Raw genomic sequence first — 22134 nt, 5'->3', positions numbered from 1 at the left:
CTCTCCCCACACGCTCAGCGGCCTCCCCGCTCAGGGCCGGCCGAGGGGGAACCAGCGCGGCGCGGAAGGGGCGTGGCCCGCGGGGGGCGTGGCTCCAGTGGGGCGTGGCTCGGGCCCGGGGCCGTGGCTCGGCGCTCCCTCGATGTGCTCGGGCGGCGGCTGGCGGTGCCTGCGGGCGGCGGGCGCGGGGCGCTGCCGGGAGCGGGGCGGCCGCAGGTGCCGGATGCGAGCGGCGGCGGGCGGTGAGTGACCGGCCCCGGACCCGGCCCCCGCCCCGGCCCCCGTGGGGCGCTGCGGGACAGCTCCGGCCCTTCCCCGCTTCCCCCCCCCCCCCCCCCTCCCGCCTCCCCGGGGCGCAGGCCGTCCCCCTCCCTTCAGCCTCCCCCCGCCTTCCGCTCCCCGGGCGGGGTCGGGCGTCGCGTCCCCGCCCCGGCCCCGTGGGGACGGCGCTGTCGGCGATGGCTCTCGGGGCTCAGGGGGCGTCGCTGGGCTCCGGCCGTCTCCCCCCCCCCCCCCCCGCGGTCACTTCCCGGCTGCAGCGGCTCTTCCTCCTCCCCAGCCCCTGCCGGGAGACGGGCACTGCCGGCCGGGCGGGGGGTTCCTGCCACCTGCGGCTTCCCCGGCCGCACACGGTGTCCTGCTGGGTGACGCTGCCGTGAGAGGTCGGGCCCGGGCCCGGGAGCCCTTCCCAGCGCTGGTGGCGCCGTCCCTGCGAGGCCGGGCCCGGCAGGAGCAGCAGCAGCTCCTTGGCCTTTGCCTGTGTCTCACGTCTGACAGCGGGCTGGGGGAGCGCCGGCTCCCGCTGGGCTGCACGGCCTGGGCCAGAGCTGTGCGGAGCCCCAGAGTCCCAGAATTGGGTCGGAAAAGACTTCTGTCATCATCCAGTCCGACCCATGTGAAATGATGCAGTCGTTCGGCTCAGTGAAGTGTAGGTGTGCTGGGTGGGGGATAGAGGAAATAAGCAGGGTAGAGATGTGAGTCAAAGCTGGTTACTTTCAGGACTGACTTTTGTTGAGTGGGGGGTTTTTTGTTGTTGTTGTTGTTTTTTTTCTTATAACTTCACACTTAGTGCCATCAAGTTTCAGCTACAGCTCCCCAAAATGACTGCATACCTAGGCAAGTGCAGTAGGAAAATTACAGGGTAAGGAATGTGGAAGAAATTGATTTAACATATTGGTTGAGATATGGTGGATTTCATTCATGTCTGTCTGTAGATACTACACTTCCCTGAGACTTTGGGTTTTTTATTTTTTTTACTTCCTACACAATTCTGCATTTCTGCCTCACTTGGACTGCCTTGCAGTCCAGAAGTGTCCACGAGCTGGGTGACCAAACATCTTTCCTCCTTGCCTCTTCAATATCCTAATTAGGAACCTGGAAGTGGTCTCTTAGCAAGGCATAGATGTCTGAAATTTGGGATGATCTTCTTTCCAAAAGGTAGTTTCCCATTCTGTCCAGTTTTACTGTTTTTTAAACTAGTCTTCCTTCTGCAATTTCCTCGTTCGTTGAGGTTAATGGCTTCTAGCCATAGACTCAAAAGCTGTGAATCAAAAGCCAGTAAAATATTAAGCCATTTTAGTTCTGTCAGGACATCAGATTAAATCTAAACTCCAAAAATCCATTATTTTAAATGTAGTTAAAAACATAATCTTACTTTAATTTTCCAGGCTTTCTGATTGTTCTTAAAAGAATCGAACCGTCTCCTTTCTCCTTTAGTGATTTCTCTGCATTTCATTGCTATAAACTTCTTTTTTGTTTTTGCTTTTGATAGCTTGGTTTTGCTTATGATAAAGTTATCAGAACAGTTAAAGACTGTAAATAAACTCACGGCATTTCTTCCTTTACATTTTGCTCACCTGAAGAAGAAATGCTCTACAATTCTTACTTCCCTATTTTTATCTTATCACAGCTTGTACTGACCCAGCAAGAAGGAGCAAGAGGCATGTCTTGTTGCTGATTTCTTACGTGTGGATAGCTTAGTTTACAGGTCTTGTGGTTTATGACCACTCCTTGGACAACAGTGTTTTTACTTAGCTGGAATTTCTGTTGTCTGAAACACCATTTAAAACAGATGCGGTTATTTTCATTATACGGGTTGGACTTATCTCAGTGAAAATTATTTTAAGTTGTAATGGAAAGGGCAGTTTTCTTTATGGAAAACATATTTTAGATTGTGTCAGAGATGAAGCAATTTAGTTAAAAATTGTTATCCATCCAACTTATCCTGGCTTTAAAAAAAAATATAAAGTTGTCTTGTATTTTTCTGGTCTTCATTCAATAAATGAAAATGTTTTTACAGACTTGATAGTTGGGGTTTTCTTTTAATGCTCTTATTGCTTCTTCATATTTTAGAGCTAAGTAGCAGTCTAGGTTACTGAAATTCCAAATGAATTAAAAAAGAAAAAAATAGTGAAGGTCTAAGTCATGAACATTAAAAAAGATTGTTTTTAAAGATTGTTTTAAATTTTTAAAAATTTTTTAAAGATTGTTTTTATTTTTCTTCTTCTAAAATTGTAGGATTTCTTGTGAGAGTGAGCAAGGGTTTTGTTCTGGCTGTTGAGAGCATTTGAGGCAAAACCAGATAGTAAAGACATTAAAACCTACCTAATTCACCAACTGTTTTCCTGAGGTCCTGCTAGAAAGAAACTGTATCCACTGATACAGTCCATTCTTTGTTATGCTACTCTTCCTGGAGAAGCTGGACTAAAGCAAAATAAGTAGTTTGACTAGAAAGGCAGAGGCCACTGACCTCTTTTATTAATCAAAACTTTCAGATATGTTATGTTAAACCAAACTTAATCAATTTCTTTCAATGCAGTGGTATGTTTAGCTGTAAATTCAGTAAGTCTTCATCACTGTTCTTGAAATTTAACATCAGTTTTGAGTTACTTTAGTTCTGTTTATTCTGTGTTTCTCAGCTTTCTGACTTCACTTAAAAAAAAAATAAAAGCAACCAAGAATGAAAAAAAAAATATTTATCTTGATAGGATGTTGACAGAAGACCGAATATAAAAGGTGTTCTTAAAACACAGATTCTGACAACTATGGAAAATATCCATTAAATAATGTGCTATTAGAGTTTTGTACACCAGGAAAAAAGCTTGTGAAGCACATACAGACACTACCTGCATGTATTTTGAATGCCTGTGGGTCACTGTTTATGCTAACAGGCAAAGAAAACGTTCTGCAGGAGAAGTCAGATGTCCTTCATTTCACAGTCATGGACTGCAGAATAGTACTTAGAAGACTGTAGATGTTACAGTGAATTTATTTCCTATGCGAGTTTTTCAGACAGGGTGGAACCTACTGCTTTACTTGAAGCCAGCTGAAGGTTCAAAATCTGAAAACAGCTGAATTGGTATCTTTTAGCAGAAGTCAGATGTTAGCTCTTCAGCTTAACTTTGACCTTCTGTCTTAGACCACCTACATTCTGTAAATCTGGGCTGTGCAACATTGTCTTTCAAATTACTTTTCCCAGGGGAGAAATACGGTGTTTGGTAATGGAGGGAATCTTGTTTGTAAAGGTGCTTGGAGGATGAGGGATGATGAAACAGCACATGCACAGTGCAGTCACGTCAGATTCATGTTTCATCTTTTCTGCTGAACATGAAAGCAGAGGTCTGTGTTTACAGCTTGAAGTATGAGTTCAAAAATCTGGCTGGTAAAAATTTTTGTGCTTTACCCTGAAAATTATTTAAAGGAATTTCAATCAGCATTTCAGTTCAAAAGTATATAGATTATTCTCCCAGTGTCAAAAGTTATAAGGAGAAGGGAAAGGCAGCAGGGAGAAAAAAATCACTTTTTTGTAAAAAAGACCCTCAAAACCCCCGTGAAGCAACTTCCCTAGAAACCAGTTAATTACAGAAATACCTGAAATAGTTATTAATGTAGTTATTATAGTTATTAATTGTATAATTCCCATGTTACAGGCTTTGCATAGGGAAAGGTAAGATACGTATTTAGTATTTTAAACAACACCAGATCATACGCCTCACTCCTCTGGAGAAATTCTTTGTAATTGTACTTTTTATATTATTTTGGAAGTATTTAGTGCTTTTTCTCCAAAAAGAATTTGGTCTGTGTAGCCTTTTCTTGACTACCGCATTATTAATCTGCAGGAAGTATATTCAGCATTTTCATTAGAAAATACTGAGATTATGCCTGTTGATGAGTGTGAAAGCCCATGTTTCCTTTCTAATTTTGTTTGCTTTGTTTTTAAGGAAAACAAAGTTTCTGAGACACCAGGTTCTTAATGGGTCTGGTTTTCCCTTGACCTTAACGGAACTGCAGATTCCCAGATTTTCAGTTTTAGGCAGAGGCAAAGGCAGAGCTTAGACTATATTGTGCAGAAACCAGTGGGCTCTCTGGCAGTGTAAAAGTGTCTGTGGATCAGATTACAGTACAAATCAAGGATTTTTAGGTATATTTAGACTTGGGATTGTATGGTTGTTTTTTTTTTCCCTTAGACACTGTTGATAACCTAAAAGCAATGTACCCCGTATTTGGAAGTTCATTAAAAAGCCTGCATTAGTTAAAGATTTAAGGCTAAGTAAAGTTGATTTTTTTGTTGTTTTTGTTTTTTTTTTTTAATAGTCCCTTTTGTGTTAAGGGCAAACTAAACTTTCTTTTTTTTCTGAGATACTCATAAAATATTTCCATTTAAAAAGCAATTACTTTCAATTTTCTGTTTAAGAATTCTGTGAGTCTTGTGACATTTCAAATCTCAGAGTGGTTTTAACAAGTGTACCTTGCTTCTTGCTGGAAAACTAGACACTAGATTTTTGGCAAAACATTAGCAAGCTATGTATATAGCAGATGAGTTGTTCTCAAGTTTCCTTAGCAGAGAAAGCAGGGGAGATTGTGTTTCTCACAAGACAACCTCACTACTCTATAAGCATGATCACTCCATACAAGAGTTTCAGGCGGATGAGTGGAAATGAAGACTTGTAAGGCAAAGACAGGCTTTTGTTGGAAAAATACCTGTGCACTCAGGTATTACAGGGAAGTATTTGAGTGTGTGTTGGACCATGTGTATTGAGGAAAATGCTGTAGCATATATGGCTCGAGAACTTCCATGAGCGAAGGCCAGAAAGAGGAGGCGTTGGGGAGAGAACATGAAAAATACAAGAATGTCAGTAACACAAGTGTATGTCTCATCTTGTAAGTATTTTTTAAACAAAAGGAATTGCCAAAATAGTCACACAGTAAGTGTTAGTGTTGCAGTCCTACCTACAAGCAGCCAAGTTAAAACTTCAACCATGTGAACTGCGTAATTACAGTGGTTATATGGTGTTTTTATAAAGAATATTGTGTGTAGTAACAGGGCTTAGGAAAAAAAAATCTGTGGTGTCTTGTTTCTTTTCTCTAGAAAAAAACATTATCCCTTTGGGATTCATTTAGTTTATTTTTCTGAACTTCTGAATCTTTCTGAATGCATTTGCATTCAAATAAGTGTATTTGAAATATTTTGATGCTTGAAGTATTGTTTTTCAGTTTCTCCCTGTGAATAACATAAGATGAAGGGATAATGCAGTATTAAGATTTTTTACCATTTTCCTATTAATTAAATTATGTACAAAAAAATAATCATAACTTTAGAACAAAAGAGGGATGAATTGCTTAGCTGGAGGAGAGTAGGATAATGACTTCTGGATGAAGCAAACACTGCGGAATGTTGGAGGTAGAAGCAGATGTAGGAAGATATGCTTTGTGAGAATTTAGAAATTAGTGGGAGATTTATGGCCATCTGTGATACTGTTTTGTATAAAGCTGAGTTGACTTTTTATATATATGTTTATATATAGATGTTTAGGACTTTTTACAATGTTGCTAGATTATAGTGATGTGTCACATAGTAAATACAGAAGCTTTTAACAAGTAGATTAATTAATTTCTGGGGAGTTGCAATGTCGTTTATAAGGAAAGTAGCAGAAGTTTTGGGGAAAAACATCTGTGCTCGAACTTTCTTTAATTATATTTTCTTCTACGCTTTTGCCCTTTTCTCAGCAAGCCAGTATGACCAAAATAGACATTTAGAAAAATTAAATTGGTTTGACTTGAGTCTTAGTAATGAATAGGTGCTGTTACATTAAATAGATCAGCAAAAGTGTTCATTCAAGAACTGGTATAAACCAGCATGTTGACCTAATTAATAAACTGGGGGGATAAATTATTTTTTCAGTGGGAAGTTACAGAACTTTGAAACTAACCTTTTTTAAAATGTATTTGGCAAGGTGAAATATTTTTTTGAATTTTTTTCTCAAGGTTTTCACAAACACAAATATATGCATCCAAGTGTATAACGTTGTTACTGACATTTGGGTTATTGTAGTTTTGATGGTTTTGTTTAATAGTGGCACTTGGAGATTGTCATTGTCACTTAGGTAAAAAGATTTTGAACTGAGGTGAAAATGTGGCTGTGGTTCTTGGTTGTCCAAATGTGTATGTATTAAATTTGTGCGCTGGTGAGCTTGATGGGGGAGATATGTGTGTTCATGGAAGCAGAACGGAGGGAAGGAAATATTTTTTTTAAAGTAGACTCACTGAGATAAATTGTATGAGTCTTCAAGCATTTTATTCTGCTTTCTTTGTTTGAACAGGTGACATAATTGGCAGATGAAATTATTTATGAGCTAAAAGAAACAAAGAACTCCCCCCCCCCCCATTTTAAAAGTCTCTGTTCATCTGTATTACAGACTATTGTTGGCTTTAATCTATTTTTAGTGTTTTGCTATTTTTACTTCTTGCTGCTGATGAGTTACAAACTCGGTGTTATATGTTGGCTCATTAACTTCCTTCAGGTTGTTTTGATAGATGATGCTAATGAACAAAACTTCATTTTACAATGCAATGTTTTTGGAGAAAATTCAGCGTTTTGATGTCATCATGTCATCTGTGTGGTAGATTGTTCTCTGCGGGGAATATCTCTCTCCTCTCCAAATAAATAACATCTCAGAACTCCTGATGTAAAAATAGATCAATATATAGGTATTTTTTTACATTGTAACTGACAGGATGCTGTCATTTAAAATGTACAAGGAAATGGATTTAAACGAACCTAGTTAATTTTTTTTTTTTTGGACATGTGATAGATAGAAGGTTAATTGATGTTAAATGGATGCTTTGTTAGCCCTTCATCAGCTACTAAACTAGTGCAGGAGGAGTGCAAATCATTACTACAAAAGGCCAAGGCCAGTATGTTTTCTTAGTGAGCTTTATAGGTCTTTTTTTCTTATCCCTTCCTTCTTTCCCTCCTTGCCAACCACACAAAACATAACCAGCTGTAATGATAGGAGGAGAGAGCAAGCAGCTTTTCTAAACACACACACACACACCCCGCTCTGGCACTCCGGCCCCCTCTTTCCTGCTCATACCTCAGCGGAGTGACAGCTTCTAGATGTTGCGTGCGAGTGAGTTCAGCTGGTGCTGTGTGGTCTGGGTGTGTGGTCTCCAGCTCAACCGAGAGGCTGCTAACAGGGTGGATGAGAGAGAGCAACACTGTTTACTTTAATTTATTTCGGATGCCGGAACTGTGCCCGGAGTTTCTCCCGAGCCGGGTTCCACCGTCAGCGGTGTCAATCCCTCGCAGCTGCAGCCCGGGCTGCGGCGGGCGGTGAACTCCTCTGCCGAGGGCTCTCCCAGCATCTGCCCCGGCTCCAAGCCTTTTAATCCCTTGTGACTCTGAAATGTTAATGGCATCGCTGAGTGCCGTGATTATTTTGCTTTCGCTCCGTCGAGATGCATCGCCGTGAAGATGTACCTTGCTGGGTTAAGGAAAGCGGGACCTCTGGGATGCTGAAGGGGGTTTGCGAAGAGGACGGGCTGTTGTGAAAGCAAGACTGCTGCGCTCGTTCCCCGTCCGCCCTAAAACTAAAATATCTAGCGTGCCCTTTGTGGCTGATTAGAATATTCAGGAGCCTTTTGAAAAAACATAGGGTATCATATTATGTCATTTAATGCTCTGAGTCTCTTCGGTTTTTTGTCGGTTGCTCTCTCTGTCACAAAACTTGCACGTCGTCCCAAATTGGAACTGATTTTTGGCATGCAACTTAGCATGTTTGTCAGTGTTAATATTGGCTTGAATCAACACGCCGGATATGACAGGGCAAGACAAATGAGGCTTTGTTTTTCTCTGTGACAGTGAAATTACCCACTTTTTTATGTTTGTTCATCTTTTCATTATAAGTAGCTTAGTGGTGTTATGAAGAGTTTCTTTCCCCTAAATGTAAGATTCGTGAGTGCTTCTTGTTTAAATTGACAAGTCTTCTTTTATTATTTAAATAAACATGCATAGATTCTTAATATCACTTGGAATTTCAGCATTGTTTAGCTTATTCACTTCCCAGTCTTTTCTGGCAGGCTTGCAGGAATGGACTTTATATTATTAATGCGGTGTTGAAGGCTGTGACAATTCTAGGGCACTGAAGATCTCCAGAGGGGTTAATAAATGTCAGTTATTTTCACAGTGCTGCTTCTTGGATGCTTTTAATTCTTGGTTTATGTAGATTGTCTGTCTGAATTTATATTGTTAGGAAGATAAAGCACAGAAAAGGTTGTAACAGTGTTTTTCATCATTTTGTAATGGTTTTGAATACAAACATCTCGGAAACATTTTGCTTTGTCGTTCTTCTTGGGGTCGTTTGCTGTGTCCCTTCACTGACTTTGTCACAGTGTGTTGTAGTCAGTAGACTCTATGGGTTTTCTAGTGAAAACGGATTATTAGATTTATGTACTAGAAGCACAAGTTTATGTAGTTTAAGGTTAAAAGACTATCACCTACATTCTGGAATCTGAGTATTTATTGCTCGTTTGAAAAGGCACATCATAAATCTTTTCATTTGGGAGTCATTTCATGCTGTGATATTAGAGTAGCTCACCTGTTGTTTTCAGGTTGGTTTTCTTGTGGTTTTGTTTCTTCAAGTAAACAACATCTGAGGCATATTGTGATTTGCACGTGGGTGATGCTTTGTTATTCCTGCCTCAACATTTTATAAATTGCATTCTGTCACATATATGTGATTAAGAACAAATAAATACCTGATACCTGAAGGTTTAAATGCTTGCTTGTAACTTAGACTTTCTCAGTGATGACAAATCGGGTTTTTCTTCCCTCCCTTCTTGAGAGCTTTGATTCCTTTTGCTGGATGACCATGGCACTTGCATTGACCTTCAGTCTCTCTTCCTCCAAGAGAATCTTTTAAGTTCCATGTCTGTGTCAAAGTGTCACTGAAAACTTTAATTAAACTGAATTTTCAGTCACTGAAACCATCTTGCTATTTTGTTTCAGAAGTCAGAAACTCTGTTTTAAAACACTTCTACTTTTTCCCACTGGTGAAATTTGTAAGGTGGCAGCATATTATTGCTCATTTTCCAAAGTTCCAGCCCTTCAAGATGTTTGTAGTTTCCCTTTGGGATTTGAAATTACCAGCCAATTTAATATCCTTCAATCCTGAACTTTGGTTATTCATGTATTTCATATTTGGTGGTACTTCCAGAGTGTAGTAAAATGTAGAAAGTAGAACTTTGCTTTAGAGAACAGGTATGATAGCTATTGCCATTTTACTTTGGGTTTCTCTTCTGTTTGCCACTGAAAGTTGAACGGGGAAACTGATGTTAAGAACTCCCATTTCAAACCAACTTTAAACTGAAGGCTTACAAAACTAAAAGAAAAAAACCCAAAAACAAACAAAATACCAAAAACAAATAGACTTGTGCTTTCCCTTATACTGGGCGATATTTCATTGCTTTGTTATTTTTGTTTAAAGTGGGTTTTCTTAGGATAAAGATGGAAGATGTCCTCTCTTTAGCAGACTTTCAGTGCTCAGAATTATCTGGATTTTTCTATTTTTAACCAAACCTTTGTGAGAGAAGAGTTTATTTGAGAAACTGGTGTAAAGACAAAGATGTTGTTTATGGAAGGCATTTTTCAAGAGGACTTTGTAGTAGGTGGTCTTTGCAGTCTTTCTAACTCCTTGTGCTTTTATGACAAGAATTATGACAGAATAATAGAATAGTATGGGCAAGATTGAGGGAGCAGTCAACCAGATATCCACATTAAATTGTTGGGGAGATACAGTGAGGAAATTAAGTTTAAAAAAAAGAAGGTGGAGAGAAATAAAGAGGGAGAAAGAACTCTGCTAATGTAGAAGATTGTCCATTGTAAAAAACAGTTTTGTTGAAACCTCTTCTGTGAGCCTGGCTCCCGAGAGGAAAGATCTGGTATAGATCTTGTCTTGCTGCAATCTTTCCCTGGCTGTATGAGAATCAGTCTTTCAGGAAGAGGGCCATTTAAAAAAAAACTACTATTATATGTGTAATACATACTTTGTGAAGAATAGATTTTATCTTTAGGGAAACATACAGAATTGCAACAAAAGCTCGGAATTAGGTGGTTGTCGTGTTTTGTGAAATGAAAATGTAATTTTTTGTTAGATTTCCCTTAAATATTTTTAAAAGAAATTTAGGAACTTGCCACAACAATATAGTGGCTAGGCTTCCCAGTAAGCACCTCAGTCATGTCAGCTATTGACACCTGTCCTAAGAAGAAGAGGAAATATTATAAATTAATTGAAGGTTCCCAAGCATTTGCTTGATATTTATAATAATGACATATTACAAAGAGTTCTCTTTGAAATAAATGAAAGCAATTGCTGTTTAAAAATAATAATAATAATAGAGCATCTCAGTGCTGTACTGCTTTGAAATGTGTTGAGATTTACTGTGGTATTCTCATTCCAGTGAGGTATTTTAAAGCAATTCTGCAGTAAGTATGGAAGTGCTTTAGAAGGAATACTAGATCTCAGGAGGCTCAGCATTTTTATTACATTTATTTAGCCCATCATGAAGGGGGATCTAGTGCTGATTTCTGAAATCCAGAAAAAGATGCTGTAATATTACTTTTGAGGTTTGGTATTGAAACAAGCCAACTACCTGTGTGCTGGGCTATTTTGAAAGCAGCAATATTTGCAATGCAAGGGAATTACAACATTTGGGAGTGGGTCAACCAAACAATACCACACAAATAACACCACAGTACTACTATTTTACTTGTGTTTCTCAAGGTTTTTTCCTCTCCATATTACTCTCTGCTGTTCCTGAAAATGCCTTTTTTACTTTGCCATTACTGATTAATATTCCACATAAATATTTACAAAAAAATTGCTCCAAAATAAAGGAGATGGTTTATAGTGACTACTAATTGGTATCTAGACACTTGTTGCTTCCTGCAGAAGGTGGTTATGTGCATGGGAGGACATAACACCACTGTTCCTTTACAGCTGTTGTGTATCCTTGGGCTCTGCTGAGGATCTGTGAGAAAAGCTGCAAAGGCTACATGGATAGGATTGTGAGGAATAGCTGCAGTTTGTTCTCCTCCCTCTTGGCAAAATTAGAGACCTGATTCTTCTCTAGCATCGTATTTCTGTTGTGCAGCCCACTGTTTTGTTGGGTGGTGGTGTAGTTTTGAATGCAGCAGAGATGAGAGGAAAGCTGGCAAAGCATTTGACTCTAGGGTTAGGGTTGTTGACAGAAGATGAGGTCTATAATTTTCACCAGTGGCAAGTAAGTGGATCAATAGTTGTGCACATGATGTACCTGGACAAGAAGGCTTGGAGTAGGGAATGTGAGGTAAGAGGAATTACCAAGGTGTCTGGATTTGAAAGGAGGATGAAATAGTAACATCCTTCTCCCTCCCTGCTTGAACTTACGGGTAAAACGTCAGAGGGAACATTGTTAGGAAAATGATCAGAGGGAAGAGGATAGTATCAGAAACAGTTTGTCTGCTCAAACAGTTTGGTCCTCAAGATGAGGACCTGGCCTCAGTCTTAAAGCGAGTCAGGGACTGTCCCTGTGTGAGGGAGGAGGAGGAGGAGAAGCCAGTTGAGTAAAAGAAATAGGAATAGGGCATTAGCACAGAGCACAGCCTTCTCTTCCATAGCTGGAGATGACTGTCAGCTGATTTCTTTTTAATGTGGTAGTACGGTTCTTTTCTTCAGAGAAAGAAGAGCTGTAGCTGTTCTACCCTTATAGCCTGCATCTGTTGACTACTTGCTTCTCCAGCCTCATGTTGGGTTAATGTAAAATGTTCCAGTATTTTACTGGAGACAATTATAAGAATATTAAGACCACCCATATATAACTTAATAACTATATAACTTAATTCCTTTTTCATCAGTTGATTGTTTGCAAAAATGTTTTATTAAACACATCATGTAGTTTTTAATGTCAATTAATATTATGGGGTTTGCCAGGTAAAGATATAAAGCCAAACTAGATATGCATTGTGTGTGTTACCATGGGCGCTTAGCAGCCTTCCTTCCCACACTGGACATGGCTCACATACTGCAACTTTTTATGTTCTTGCTTGTTCAACATGAGTTTACATCTCTTATTAATTGCACACTGTACAGTCTGGAAAGTTCTCTGAAGATACAACTACTTCTGTTGTGTTCAGGGTATCTAAATGCCTTTTCTGTGTTAATGAATTTGTTTTCAAAAATATATTCAGGATGCATTCCATACTGACTTCAGGTGTGGCTGTGGGCTCTGAAATTGGATCAGAATTCAGAGTTTTGTTATAGGTGACATGCTATGCACCTATGGTATGGATACACAGAGACAGGAGATCCTGTTCCAAGGGCAGTATTTGATTACTTTTGGTATGAGATCCTTCCTCCCCTTCATGCCTTGTCTATTTCCGTCTTCATTTTCAGTGTGTTGCAGCTTTGGAATGTGAAGAAAGAAACCTGTCGGTGGGAGCTCCTTTGATTCTCATGTCAGATCTAGATACTGCCACTGAAAAATGTGAGGAGGCTGTGTAGAAGCATAGAGTATATTGGTACAATAAAAGTATTTTGTATATGCAGAAGCAGCTGAAAGAAGTATGTCTTCATTCTGCTATGTCTTAACTGCAGGTACTTGGAAGCTGCAGTTTTACTGCCATTTATTGTTAGAGATGGTTTAGAGAGTTTCTGGGTTTCATGGACTTGACCATTTCCAAATAAAAGTCGAAAATACATTTTGATTCAAAAAACAATAGCTTGGAGGAGCCTTGTGAAGTTTGGCTTATATTCTACATGTATTTTACCAACCTGAATTTCCAAAATTGTTTACACTGTTGTGTGTGTGTGTGTAAGTGAGGTTTTGGAATGGTGATGGTATTTAGTAAGTGTTGAAATTCAGGTTATACTCATTATATATATATATATATATATATATATATATATATATATTTATATATGCTTATCTTCTTATAGCTGTTTGTAGCTGCAGAGCTACTCAAAGGAAATTCCTAATAAAAAATAGGAATTTGTGATCAGTTGTGTAGTAAAATAAATGTTGACAACATTACATGGGTGGCATATTTTTGTTTGAGCTACAGAGCTTATTAATGACAGAGCTAATTAAACTGTTCTGACTTGACTCAGTTTCAGGGGCAAAGGAATGCTCTTCTAGAAATGCTTCTTGAATGATTTTATGTACATTTTTGTTGTTATGTTGGGGTATTGTTTGTTTTGTTGATGATCTCTGCTAGTGTAGTGTTGGAAAGTCATTCTCTGTGCATGTTGACATTGGTGCTTTATACAAGTAAGTGCTGAGGGCTTCCTCACATGGGGTTGTCTATGTCAGTAAGTCTTACTTTGATGGAGAAGTTATTCAAATATGTAGTCATTGTCTATTACCTACCTTGGATTAACAGTTCTGAACTTTCTAAGGACTACAATACTAACTTTCAAATAGAGGTTGGAATAGACTCATTTGAAGTCTGTGTATACATCTTCATTAAGTATTCAGAAGGTTTAATTCTTAATATACTTTTTCTTTCTTTCAGAAAGCTATATTTAACTTTTTAAAAAGTGCAAAAAAGGTATCATTTTTCTTTATTGTTTTATGACTGTGTGTCAAAAAAGACTTTCGGAGTGGTGTTCCATATTTACATTTATATTTTGCTGCCATTTTAGAAGAACAGGTTGAAATGGTTTTAATAATTTTTTATATAATTAGTGGGATTTTAATTTCTTGCTTCTTGATGAACAGATAAAAGGAGTTCAGATTGGAACAGATAAAAGGAGCTCACTGAGCAGTCATCATGTCTCGAGCACGGCAGCCCCCACTTGTAACCGGTATCTCTCCCAATGAAGGCGCCTCATGGACAAAAGTGACAATTAGAGGAGAAAATTTGGGGACTGGACCTACAGACCTCCTGGGTAAGTTAAAAAAATGCCCTTTTGGTACTGCAGAAGGTTAACATTTTGGATATGATTAGAGATAAATTTTTTGCATGATAGAACCTGTGTTGGACGTTATGAGGAGTGCCCTTTACACAAACATGCACTTGAATCCAGAAATTCAGGGATGCTTCCCAATGTGTAATTAATCAGACTGACTGTACCTTTTACATGAACCCTTAATCTGACTCAGCATCTTGTTCTGAGCATGAAAATGAAGAGTGAATGGTTTTTGCAGTGTACTAGAATAGGGTAGATGTAATGAGATGGTCCTTGTTACTTTCTCAGGAACTGAGAATTTCCACATGGACATTTTCCTGTCAGAAGTGTTTTCAGTGTATTCAGAAAGGCGATTGCTATGCCACGAGTATCTGTAGAAGTGAGGACAAGGCAGGTTCAGTGATTTAGCTACACGATATGTGAAGAGCCCCTTTCATTGCTGTTTGGATTTTTAGCATGGTGATTTCATTACAATTGCTGAAGGAGGGGACATCTTTTCACTGATTCTCCTGATCACAGACCATGCTAATTGTTGCTCTGTTGCTTCCTTTTCAGGCTGAAATGTCTTGGCTTATTTAAATTTTCAGCATGTCTCCTTGGCCTTTGTTCTTGCTCTTCAGCAAATCTCTTATAGGTTCACTACCAGTCATGGGTGACACATTTTGGTTGTGTGCAGGGTTCAGGATGTGAATGCCCTGTGGCATAACACTGTACTTTCACTTTTGTTTTGTATTTCGGCCATAGAGTTCTGTTTTCAAACTTAATGTTTTTGTTGGTCTTCCTACTATAGTTCCATGGTTAAATGCATGAGGATTAGTAGTCAGTTTGAGCCTGCTGTCTGTGAATGTAAGGTTTTGCCTGCATGCATCTTGTCTTTGTTCAGTGAATTTCTGCTGTTTTGTTATAATATCTACATTATGGTGCATCACTCAGTCTAATAAGTTATGGCTTGCATTTTTCTGGGGTTTATGTTCTTCACTCTCTGAATTAAATGAATATCATCAGCAAACTTTATAACCTTTTTGTCTTGTCATTTATAAATGTACTGAACATAAGTGATCCTGGCATATACCCTGTGGAAACTTTCCTCTATCAAAACACTTCATTTATTGTAACCCTATGTTGCTCTGTGTTGCTGAGCAATTTAGCCATTAGAGGTTCATATCCTATAGCAACTTCATTTTCGTAAGCCTTTCGAGAAGGACTGTAAAATCTACTGGAAATTCAAGTTAACTATAACTACTGGAATTTCCCTTATTTCTTTTGTAAGTTATGCATATGTGTACTTCAGTAGTTACGTTAGAGACAATTTATCTAATTTGTTGTGGAATCATGACTCCTCTGAAGGCCATTGGAATTTTGTTTGGCTTTGCTAGAAAAAATATTTCACTTCATGGTTGTAAACCAATGTTCACAAATTCCATTCATGGCCACCACAATGAGCTTTATGGCCAAGCATAAGCTACTAGAGTTTTCTGCTCCACTTCAGCTTGCTGTCTCTCAAAAGGGGAAGTAGTATTTTCCTGAGCTGCTAGGTGAGGTTGTGGTACATTATAGAATCCATATTGAGGAATCCTCAAATAACTGATGATGTTAGGGGTGAGTATATTTCTGTGTATTTGTGTGACTGGTGTACTTCAATAGCCTCGTTCGTTCATTGGTATGATCCTCTTAGAAATGATCAGTGCTATGTTCTTGGAAGGAAGGCATGTCATGAACTCTATGGTGTTGTTACAGCTGACCAACTGCTAGTATTTCTTCTTATATTTCTTTCAGAGTAACATTTGTAACACAGAGCTGCTAGTAATTTTATGCTTTGAGGTAAAAATAAATAATGTATTGGCTTATTTTTTCCTTAGCTCGGTTGTCAGCTTTCTGTAGTAAGCGACTAAGCCCCCAGATATGTAAAGATTTCTTCTAATGGTTCTGTTAGGCATGGAAATATTCCCTGATACTTGAGTGGAAATACTTGGAAAAGTAAGGCTTTGTAGGCATGAGCGTTAAGCAAATTTGAGTGAGTTCTTTATAAAGTTTAGATGCATTAGTGTAAAATGAAAAGCAAGAAACTTTTTTCTATCTATAAACACAGTGTCACTTAATAGAAGAACATTCTTTTGTTTTCATTTAAGAGAGAGCCTTCTAGTAATCCATTGGTATCTTTGAAACAAAATGAACTTTTTATTTGTAACTCTATAGCTCATGGTACAAAATGTCAAATGCAAGAGATACGTGTAACATTTGTGTTTTCATGGTTTAGCTTGTCTTTTAAGACATTTTTATCTGTGTATTTTAGACACTGTAAAATTGTCCATATATAAGCTTAACTGAAATCAGAGCATCTCCATTAGAGTATTACTTATGCCTATTTATAGAAAGGCACATTAAAGCCAGGAGCTGAGAATGATGGTCTCAGAGATCTTTGTACTATGCAATGGATTCAAATGAAGTTTTATTTAAAAGGGAGTTTCCTACTTCTGGAGAAAGAAATGTGGTAACTCTGCTGTCAGAACTTCTCACCCTACATGCCTTTATTTCTTTTAGAAATTGTGTTGTGCCATTGCTGTGTTTCTTGTGGTATATGAAGCGTTGATAGAGACTTAACTTTCTTTTGCATTTTTAAGATACAGGCAAAGGCCGTTTCCTGCCATTTCAAAAGTATTGAACCTTGTGATCTTGTTCTCTTGAGAGCTTTTGGAACTTCTGAGTAGACAGTAATTGATACAAGGGTCTTCAAACAGTTGTTCAAAATGTTTTAGCCTACTAAATTACTATAACTTAGTTCTGGATTTTTAAAGGATTGCTCAGTTTAGCCATGAATTCAGAAATTATGGGGTGAAAACATCTTTATGAATAGTTTAAGCTAAGTATTTCAGTTAGTCTTAGTTCCTATCACAATCATTTTTTCTTCAGAGAATATGCTAGCATAAAACTGTGAGAGATGTAATAATGTAATATAACATAAGGTTGTATTATTGCATATATGTAATATGCATCTTAGTGTATGGGTTTTTTCTTTCCCCTATGAAACTGAAACTTGATGTGGTTAAAATTTTGTGAGTAAATAAGCAAATTTTTTTTTTTTATTTTAAGTCTTTCTGTGTGTATATCCTATTTCATCCCACTCTCTCCCTTTTATTCATGAAGAATATTTAAGAAACAAATCTACTGTCCTTTCTCAAGTAAAATTAATTTCAGTTGTAATAAGATCCAGTGCCTTTCCATTTTTTTATTTCTTGGATTTCATTTTCAAGACGGTTTTTGGCAGGGAGTGATGCATTTTTATGTCTGACAGCCATGAAAACTGCCAAATTTGTCTGCTGTGTCATGTCAGAGATTTAAATTGTGAGAGAAAATAAGTGTGAAGCTTTGGTACTAAGCCACATATGCTGACCCTTTTCTGTCTCTAAGTATTTTCTAAATTGGTCAGAGCTTTCTAGAAATTAAAAACAAAAGTCAAGCCAACAGGGAAGGAACTGCTCTGCCTGACTAATTTATACTTCAGTACAGCCAACACACTAGTACAGCCTTGTTCTTTTGGACATGAAGCAAAACGTTTCTAGATAAGTTTCTAGTTATTTAAGAAGAACCTAATGAAGTTGTTCTCCAATTGATACTAGAGCAGTTAGGTTCTTGCCAGTTTTCCAGCACAGCAGAATTCCAGCTACAAATCAACTCCAGTATCCAGAGTCCTGATCTAACCAGAACCAATCAGTTGCTTGGTGATCGATTTGATTGATCAGGTCAATTTGATGTGATATCTCAGGAAGTGTTGGACCTTACATTAAGCTGCACCTTGACTCTTAATTCATATGAGGTGTTCTTGAACACTGAAGCTTGTCAGCCTCTCCCTATGAGAAAATACCTTCTTGTATTTCATATTTGTTACCCTTCTTTGTGAGCAAGTATAGAAAAGGGAATAGATGAACATGAGATTATTATTCTTTCGTATAACAAGGACAGTTTATTCCTCAGAATCAGTCTTTCATCGTGGATTTTTTACAGAAGAGACTGGGATGGAATATTTGTCAATTAATAACACTTCAGCCTAAACAAGTTTCTATGTCCACAAAAGTACTGCTAAACAAATAAAGTTGAAGAGACATTGATAGTTGTAAATATTTACAGATAAAAATATTAAATATTAATTTTTTTTTCTTTGAAAAGTCATATAGAATGAACTTGTGAAAGATTTGCCGCATGCAGCTTTTAAAGGGAGTTTCATAGAAATACAATACTGAACAGCAGTTCTCCAGTATCTTGCAGAAAATCTATTGTACTACATGAAGGAAAAGTCACAGTAGCCCAAAAGTGGTGGAAGAGATAAGTTTCAAACAGCACTGTTGGTGTCTCATGAATTGTTGCTGGGACAAAATACCTGAAGTCACCAAGGAAACATCTGAAAATATATTTGTGACTCCTTGGCTGTTATTGACTGTAGGGGACTGGTTAAGGGTTATATATTTATGTAAAACACGTGTAGCATTGTAAATGAATTTGCATTGCAGAATTTCAAAAGATACTTCTATTCACAGTAGTATATTTCTCTTTTTTTCTTCTTCTTTTTCCAGGTTTAACAATCTGTGGGCACAATTGTCTCCTCACTGCAGAATGGATGTCTGCCAGTAAAATTGTATGTCGAGTTGGAAAGGCTAAAAATGACAAGGGAGACATTATTGTTACTACGAAGTCTGGTGGCAAAGGAACTTCAACTGTTTCCTTCAAACTGCTTAAACATGAAAAAATAGGTATAATTCTTGTTCAAATCCACATCCATTTTCTTTGCTAAGCAAATATATGACAAAATGCCTCTTTGTATAAAATGTATGTTTGAAATGGATCCACCTCAGGACAATTTTCAGTTGCTTAGAAAATGCAGAATATATCAATAAAATGCCCATATGTATAGGGAGAGAGAGGAACTCAGGGTTATTCCTTTCTCAGTATCTTGATGAAATCCTCCGTGATGAATGAAAAGTAGCCTTTTATTTTTCTTTATGGAATAGCTCTAAACTTCTGAAATTTTAAAAAACTTAATAACAGATGCAGTAATTACTCTTAAGTGTACTAGATAAATACAAAATCTGGGCCAACTCATGAGTTTTACACCTAAATCCTGAGCTGACAGTTAGTCATTAAAAGAAAGTTGAGTCCCCAGTGCCATTTCTTATTTGTAATTCAAACCATCCTGCAAGACAAAGTCTTAAGTATTTCTCACGAGATGCTTAACCGTTGAAATTATTTTGCCAGGCAGTCTAGGACCTCTGCTTAACCTAGAATCCAGTCTAAATACCCTGTGGATTGAAAATGTTTCTCTCAGAACCCCTCACTGATGAAGCTGGATAGTTATCTTTCCTAACACAAGTGTTCCCACAAGAACTGTTTTAGGCTTTTATTCTCAGCCCTTCAGAGGTAGTTAAGTAACATGCACTTTCTCCCAAGCTGCACTAATATCTTAATAACAGAAAGGTGAACTGTGTAAGTGCAAATGTTGTATAGTGGAGCTTTTGGTGATGAGAGAGGAGAATTCATATTTGAAAATATGGGGAAGTGTGGGGTTGGAGTAATTTCTGGTGTTGAGTATCTGATGGGTGTGTTAAAGGAAGGCAAGGCTAAGCATATGGCTGGCTCCATTTTCAGCTGAGATTCCAGTGCATGTTATGTCTCACCTTCATGCATTGTCTGTGCTAAGGCATTGGAAATAAAGTGAGTTCTGTGTCCTTGAAGTCATTTATCTTGGCATGTAGCCAAAGTTCAGTTATCTTTTGGATAGCAAATGGGACAGAAAAGGAATCTTCCCAAAATATGCAAATGAGAAGACTTTCAATTAATTGGTCTTTTGAAAGCAGCAGATAACAAAGTTTGGACAGATACCAAAATACTTGCAGGAATGAAAATACTAATACTTTGTGGTCAGGATAATTCTCCTAATGTATGTGAAACTGCATTCTGCAAGAGGGTAATGTTTGATGCACAGCCATGAATACCCTTTCAGCAGCTATAATAAAATAATTTAGCATAATTGCATCCAGGTTGTTTTGCCATGTATCTTTCAATATATTACCTAGGCATGCATTTTATATTTATCAGGATTTTTCAAATTAATTCAGTATGTTAGAAGTTGATGGTGCTGGAGTGCCCTTGTTATTTTAAGGATCTGTGCTTTGTTTTCCCAAGGTATCTTGGATCAGTCTGCTGTCTGGGTGGATGAAATGAACTATTATGACATGCGCACTGACAGGAACAAAGGGATTCCCCCCTTGTCCTTACGTCCAGCTAATCCACTTGGTATTGAGATAGACAAGTGAGTACCAAATGCCTTTAATCCGCATTTTTAGTGGTTTTCTCTATACGTGTCTTTCTGAATACCAGGAAAGTTTAATGATTTGCAGGGCAGAGAAAGATTTAAAAACACATACATCTATTAGCTGCTGGTATTTTGTTTGGTGCACAGAGTTGTTAGTGCACATTGCATCCTGCTTCATAATCCTCTGTTTTGGATCATCAGTTAGTACTGTAGATAATCTAAAAGCCTGACACATTGAACTCCAGTGATGTTTAGATTTTGAGGATTGGTAAATAACCTAAGGCTTCAGATTTATGCATTGTAGTTACAGAATACCTACTGTTGCATTTGAGTTTCATGGGGCTTTTAAGGATATTAGATTGCTATCTGTTGCTAAAATTGCACTGTAAAATGTGATTTATTATGCCACATCATCTAGTTTATTTTATTGAAATACTAATACTGTTTTTCAGCCCACAGTCTTCTTTACTTTAATTCTTAAGTATGGTGGAATTTATGACTTTTTTGTCTATAATAGTAACTTTATAGTGAATGAGAAATGGAATTAGGGGTCTTTAAATGGGATACTCTTTAAACCTGCTCAACTCTTAGAAACAGCATCAGGAATTCTTTTTCTCAATCAAGATGCCAGCTCTACCCAACAAAAGGCCATTTAAAATTAAACTGTCACTAAGGTCTCATCTGCTGAATGCTCTTGTTTGTGAGGGGGAGCGCATTGGAAAAAATCTGCACTGTCCATTGTTACCTTGTTCTGATGAGAAAGCTACACTTTCCCAAAATCCAGATTTCTAGTGGATCCACGTCACCTTCCAGCCTCTGGTTGTGCATTTCTTTCCTAGCTTGAATATACTTTCTTTTCAAAGTACTAGCCCAATTTTTTGTAATGAGCTGGAGATTTTATCTCTTTGAGTAGTTTTCTTCAGCCTTTGGTCTAACTTCTGACAGGTAATTCTTTCATGTTCCTCAGTTTTCCAATTCCTGACAAAACATGGACCTTCATACTATGGACAGTATTCCAGTGTGTTACTGGAAGACTTTCTGTCACTCTTCCATTCTCCCTCCCCTTTTTGTAAATTAAAAACCCCATAATAATCGTTTTTTATCGCTGTGCTGCACAGCAACTAGCAGTGAGTGCTTTGTTAACTTATCCTCTTGAGTCACTGCTTATAGTTAAGACATTGTCCATATGATAGAGTAAGAATTATCACATAGAAACTTAAGCTGCATTAGTTTAGGATTTGCATACTTTAGAGTTACCTGTTTGGATGTTTGTTAAATAGAAAACCAGCCATGTTATATTTTAAATGTTTTTTTCTGAAAGCATTAGAAAATTTTTTGCTGAAACCTGAAGTTTTATGTGAAAGAAATAAATTAGAAACATGTAAATGCAGCTAGAAAATAACCTTTTGTAGAGAGAGGGAATTGGGAAATCTTTGGGCAAGCATATTAAACCTAGTTCATTATTCTTGATCTCTCAGGTTCATTGCAGGAGAAGCAGGAAGATTATGGCAAACATCAGTTTGAGAGATGTAACACTGATCGGTATAACAAGTAGCTGTGTGGAGGAATTGAGGGGTTACATTGTGCAGAGGGGAAAGAGAAAAA

At 38.0% G+C, this 22134-nt stretch overlaps 1 protein-coding gene across 1 annotated transcript in view; it reads left to right on the top strand.

Annotated features, from left to right (window-relative positions):
* The first annotated feature begins 118 nt into the window (after window positions 1-118).
* Window positions 119-22134, top strand: part of EXOC2 (exocyst complex component 2) — a 123543-nt gene continuing 101527 nt past the window's right edge. Inside the window, exons 1-4 of the mRNA XM_062499341.1 lie at window positions 119-242; window positions 14035-14204; window positions 18794-18970; window positions 20400-20526. Of these exons, the coding sequence (XP_062355325.1) occupies window positions 14087-14204; window positions 18794-18970; window positions 20400-20526 (422 nt within the window). The 5' untranslated portion in view covers window positions 119-242; window positions 14035-14086. The remainder of the gene's footprint in view (window positions 243-14034; window positions 14205-18793; window positions 18971-20399; window positions 20527-22134) is intronic.

Source organism: Cinclus cinclus, chromosome 1 (assembly GCF_963662255.1).
Source record: "Cinclus cinclus chromosome 1, bCinCin1.1, whole genome shotgun sequence".
Classification (NCBI taxonomy): Eukaryota; Metazoa; Chordata; class Aves; order Passeriformes; family Cinclidae; genus Cinclus; species Cinclus cinclus.
Note: the sequence above shows the minus strand (reverse complement) of the source record. Positions and strands in the feature narration are given on the sequence as shown.